The 5,537-nt window shown below is 43.9% G+C and overlaps 1 protein-coding gene across 1 annotated transcript; it reads left to right on the forward strand.

The window, feature by feature from the left end:
- The first annotated feature begins 538 nt into the window (after window positions 1-538).
- Window positions 539-3,879, forward strand: LOC133885789 (GDSL esterase/lipase At5g45910-like). The gene is made up of 5 exons (XM_062325536.1): window positions 539-932; window positions 1,042-1,248; window positions 1,377-1,525; window positions 1,897-2,170; window positions 3,481-3,879. The coding sequence occupies exons 1-5, from the start codon at window positions 695-697 to the stop codon at window positions 3,696-3,698; spliced, it is 1,086 nt and encodes a 361-aa protein (XP_062181520.1). The 5' UTR covers window positions 539-694; the 3' UTR covers window positions 3,699-3,879.
- The last annotated feature ends 1,658 nt before the right edge of the window (window positions 3,880-5,537 follow it).

The following is a 5,537-nucleotide window of genomic DNA, read 5'->3' on the forward strand; positions in this document are numbered from 1 at the left end:
TTTCCAGAAACCTTCGCTGCTAGTAACATTAACCCTTAAAATATCATTTTTTAACCCTTAGAATGTCTCACATCTGTCAGCCATCAGAGGCGCTGTCATCAGCAAATTAAAAAGAGAGATACCAAAAATTCGGAAGAATAAGTTTAGTTGTAAGAATATGACACTAATAAAGTTATGTACAACCATTTTTTGATGGAGTGGTGGGGACGTGAAGGTACGATTTCACTCATTAGGTTTAAATCCTGATATTCAGGATTTATGTAAATACAAGTGTTTTCAATAATATTATCTATAGATATGTTACAGGATGTACTCGTGTATATATAAATGTGATATATGTTTGTGCGTTGTCATCTTGTAATCGGAAAAAAAAGTTGTGTACGTAAGTAAAAAGAGGCCAGCCGGCGTCAGCGAAGGAAAGAATATGGAAGCAGGCACGTACGTCGCCAGCAGCAGTCCACCGGGACAGCGACGCCCCAACCGCCGTCTCACCGTGCCTATAAATTCCCTCGTCCGGCCATCCACATGGCCGCACCGCCCAGACACGGTCGCCCACGAGCACACGCGAGCTGGCGCTTTAACTCTCACGCGCACACTTGGCTAGGCATCCCGCATACGTCGCCGGCGTCGTCTTCGTTGTCTCGGCACACGTGATTACCTAGAGAGGTAGGTAGGTGACGACTGACGAGAGAGGATGGCGACCGGCAAAGCGGCGTTATGGGTGCTGGTGCTGCTGTGCGCGCTCCGGCAGGGGGCGTCGCAGCGGTACAACGGCATCTACAGCTTCGGCGACTCCATCTCCGACACGGGCAACCTCTGCGTCGGCGGCTGCCCGTCCTGGCTCACTACGGGCCAGTCTCCCTACGGCGAAACCTTCTTCGGCCGCCCCACCGGACGATGCTCCGATGGCCGCGTCATCGTCGACGTGCTCGGTACGTACATCGTCATCAAAATTTAAAGCTTGCTAGTGTGTGAGATTGCGACCGATGGACCGGAGCTGAACGCTTCTGCCTGTGCACGACTGCACGTACGTAAATGCAGCCGAGCACTTCGGCTTGCCGCTGCTGCCGGCGTCCAAGGCCGGCGGTGACTTCAAGAAGGGCGCCAACATGGCGATCATCGGCGCCACCACCATGAACTTCGACTTCTTCAAGTCCATCGGCCTCAGCGACAAGATTTGGAACAACGGGCCCCTCGACACCCAAATCCAGTGGTTCCGGCAGCTCCTGCCCTCCGTCTGCGGCAACGGTGCGGTACCGTTGCATATTAATCAACCAACAAATCAAACGGTTCGCCTAATCAATCGGAGTACGCTCCGATAAATTGTGTGACGTATCAAGTAGTTAATTACTTGCATCTCTGTCGCGAGAATGTAGACTGCAAGAACTACCTCTCCAAGTCCCTGTTCGTCGTCGGCGAGTTCGGCGGCAACGACTACAACGCCGCGCTCTTCTCCGGCCGGACCATGGCGGAGGTGAAAGGCTACGTGCCGAGGGTCGTCAGCAAGCTCATCCGCGGCCTAGAGGTACGGTGGCTCTGCTTCGGCCACTATCCTACCATAGCTACAATACTCATTTCTTTATCTTTATTCTTAAGAAAAATACGTACATTTAATTATCATGCAAGCATGAACTGTACAAGCAGCCAGACACTGCACATTCTTTCTGTTTAAGAGGGAAACACTGCACACAACCTAACACGCTGTATTCATGTGCATAATCTGCAGATAAAAATGTACATTTTGTATTTTCTGAATCATTACATCGACCCAAAACTAAAAAAAATAAACTAAAGATTCATCTTTATTCAATTAAGTTAAGAAAAACATATATAAACTTATTACTAATCTAGAACTCCCTAATAAATACCACTTGCATGATTGCATCCCTACTGCAGACGATAATCAGGACGGGAGCAGTGGACATTGTCGTGCCGGGGGTGCTGCCGATTGGGTGCTTCCCCATCTACCTCACCCTCTACGGGACCTCCAATGGCGCCGACTACGACGGCGACGGCTGCCTGAGGAGCTACAACGGGCTGTCCTCCTACCACAACTCCCTGCTGAAGCGGAGCCTCTCCAGGCTGCAGAGGACGTACCCACAGACCCGGATCATGTACGCCGATTTCTACTCCCAGGTCACCCAGATGATCCGGGCCCCTCAGAACTTCGGTGAGCCGACACTTCTTTCTTGTCTTCTTCTCTCTCGTGCTTCAGTCGATCTGTTTAGCTATTTTCCGGCTGTGCGCTGTCGTTTCGTAAGAAGCTGGCTATTTTCCGGCAGAGGCCGGGATACGACTATTCCATTATCTAAAAAATAGCTTTTCTATTATTAGGACCTCGCCTATGCCAAGGTGGCAAGACCATCTCATACTAAAAACCTTGAGTAAATTTTAAAAATCTATAGCTGTTTTAATATATGTTAAAAAACTACAATTTTTAATGTTCATTTCAAAAATCTACAACTATTTTAATATATATTGTAAAAATCTACAACTTTCTCACTGTGGGCCCACCTGTCATCCTCTAGCAGCAGGTGGGCTCACGGTGAGAAAATTATAGTTTTTTATAACATATGTTAAAATAGCTGTAAGTTTTTAAAATATACAACAGAAATTATGATTTTCTGTAACATATAGCAAAATAGTTATATATTTTTTTAATTTACTCTAAAATCTTCCCACAAGAATAAATATTCTAGTTTATCTGACATCCCTGTCCAGAGCAGGAAGGCAAAAAAAAAAGATCTTCTTTTTCAGACTTTTAGCTCTGTGTCCTAGAATCAAGTTGGCGTGACAGAGTTTAAGTCTCACGGAATGTTTAGCGTATAGGCAGCGAGGGCATGGGGCCCATAGGTCAGAGTTCACGCCAGGGATAGATCCAAAGCATGTTGACGGATGTAAAGATAGCTACGTGCACGCATGGTTAGCATATTTAAATTTATGGTCTATAGATTCTTAGCCCTCCAATGACTCATCCTAATAGTGTTGTCAATTATGCCCTGGGGACCATGACCTTTGTTCAAATAATTTGGGAATCAATACCTCATAATCTAGTTGGCATATTATCTATCGTACAACCAGTTATGATGAAATAAGGATGTGATGTATGATAGGGTGAAAGCCTGTTATAATTTGGGGTGGCATATTCTCATACACCATATACTACTGGTGGCTAAGCTCATCTACCAGCTCTTCCTTTGCATGTAACGATCTGTATTCGACAAAGATAGTCCAAAAGCAAAAGTTCATAACAGAAATAAACAAATACAAGCCACATGTTCACAACAATTAACAAGCATGGCCTTCTTTCCATGCCTACAATTCGTTTTTTTTTTACCCCAATGACGTTTCTCAAAGGTGATTAGTGTTCAGTTCACGTGATGGGGAGCACGCGGGCGCGCGTTACGAGGCAGGTTTATCAAGTGTAATCACCCGGATTAGCTAGTGGGAATGGAATGACCTCTTGGTGCACGTTTGCAGGGCTCAAGTACGGCCTGAAGGTCTGCTGCGGCGCCGGCGGGCAGGGCTCGTACAACTACAACAACAAGGCGAGGTGCGGCATGTCCGGCTCCAGCGCCTGCGCCGACCCGGCCAACTACCTCATCTGGGACGGCATCCACCTCACGGAGGCGGCCTACCGCTCGATCGCCAACGGGTGGCTCAACGGGCCCTACTGCAACCCTCCCATTCTGCACTGATCAGAGCATTCTCGTAGCTATGTGGATGGAACAGCGAGTGATGGGTTGTTATTTGGTTGTCGATTATTCTTGGGAAGTTATTAGGTTATGCTTAATTTGGGTGTGCTGGCGACAATGAATAAAGTGAAATGGATTATTTGCAATTAACTTTAGAGTGAATGAAATAACAGATTTTAACGCTCTTTTTTCCTTAGAAAATGGACATCGCGAGCTCTGGCGTCCACGAAAGAAAAGAAATATATAGCACTAAACCCAATCCTACGACTCAATGCCAAACAGGGGTTGATCTCCCTTGATTCAAGGGCATTCAACTAAATGCCCAATTTTTTTGCAAATAATTAAGCATATATATATGTATATTTGACATATATATATATATATATGTAATTAATTTGTGACCAGGATCACTTATTAAAACTTGTTTAGTTTTATCCTATGGACTTCTTAAATAAGTATTTAATGCCTCTTAGTTACCAACTCAGACTTTTTATTAAATATATATGTACAGAAAAAAGGTTTAGAAAAATAAAAAATCTTAGAAGCTTCCGGTCATGCTTGTTAAAAGAGATAAGAGTCTAATGTATCTGAAAAGATCAAATGGCCCAAGAGGGAGTGAATTGGGCTATTAAAAAATTACTCCTACAGAATTGTAGAACAAGTAACAACCTTAGTCTAGATAAATTGAAATACGACTACACGATTAAACTAGATGGAAGCATAAAAACAAGCAATCTAGAACACAAAGTAAATACGAAAAGTAAAGCTTGTAAGTAAGTAAAAGCTCAAATATAAATATAAAAAAATAAGAAGATGGACAAGAGAACATCAATTTTTTCCCAATGTATCGAGGAGTTTGCACTCCTCTCTAGAACTCATTAGAGCATCCACAAAGGATATCGTTCCCTCTTGAGTTACGAAGTCTCAAGTGCTCACTCATGATTGCCGCTTCTCCATCTTTGGATTGGCAGACATATAACTAAGCACATAGCTCTTCCTAGGCCTCCCACAAAAACTCCAAGAGCTCACCGAGACACTTGCAACCATCAAAGACCGGCTAGGTGTTGCTAACCACCAAAAATAACAAGCTAATAGCTTTACTTGACCAAGATCAAACCTAGACTACAGCTAGATGCACACTTTCTACTCTCCAAGCACTAAAGATGTCCTTAACCTTCAATTAAGAACTTTGAAATTTACTCAAGTATACTCTCTTGCTTTTTGATGACACACGCAGTGTATAAGCTCTTCTAGAGTTGCAAGACAACCAACTGAAATCAAATGAGGGGGTATTTATAGGCTAGAGATCTAAATTTAGTTGTTGCCTAACAACACATTTTTTCTGTTAACACCGGATGATCCGGTGAGTATCTTCTTACAATCACCGGATAATCCAGTGAGAACAGACTTCAGAGCTCCACTGTGCCAGCTATTATTAGCCGTTATTGCTAAAAAATGATCCGGTGGATTCATCCAGTGCGACTTAGTTCATCACCAGACCATTCAATTGGAAGAACCAAGCCAGACTACTCGTTGCAATCTTCTCTACAAAAATTAGTCTCGTGATTCCTCTTTGCCTTCACCGGACCATCTGATCAGAAGAACCAAACCAGAATACATGTTGCAATCTTCTCTGTAAAAATTAGTCTGGTGATTCCTCTTTGCCTTGACCAAACCATCCGATCAGAAGAACCAAGCCAGAATACCTATTGCAATCTTCTCTGCAAAAATTAGTCTGGTGATTCCTCTTTGCCTTCAAACCATCCGGTGAGTGTAGCTTCTTCTAAAACCAAAAAATCTTTTTTGCAAGAAATGTTCCAGTGCTCTCATCTTTCCATCACC

The sequence above is a fragment of the Phragmites australis genome, chromosome 11 (genome assembly GCF_958298935.1).
Source record: "Phragmites australis chromosome 11, lpPhrAust1.1, whole genome shotgun sequence".
NCBI classification, from domain to species: Eukaryota; Viridiplantae; Streptophyta; class Magnoliopsida; order Poales; family Poaceae; genus Phragmites; species Phragmites australis.

Bases quoted from the DNA above. Each gene is read 5' to 3' on its own strand.
- LOC133885789 (XM_062325536.1), top strand. From the start codon at position 695: ATGGCGACCGGCAAAGCGGCGTTATGGGTGCTGGTGCTGCTGTGCGCG. The intron at 933-1,041 runs GTACGTACATCG...ACGTAAATGCAG, and splicing joins CGTCATCGTCGACGTGCTCG to CCGAGCACTTCGGCTTGCCG. The intron at 2,171-3,480 runs GTGAGCCGACAC...GCACGTTTGCAG, and splicing joins CCGGGCCCCTCAGAACTTCG to GGCTCAAGTACGGCCTGAAG.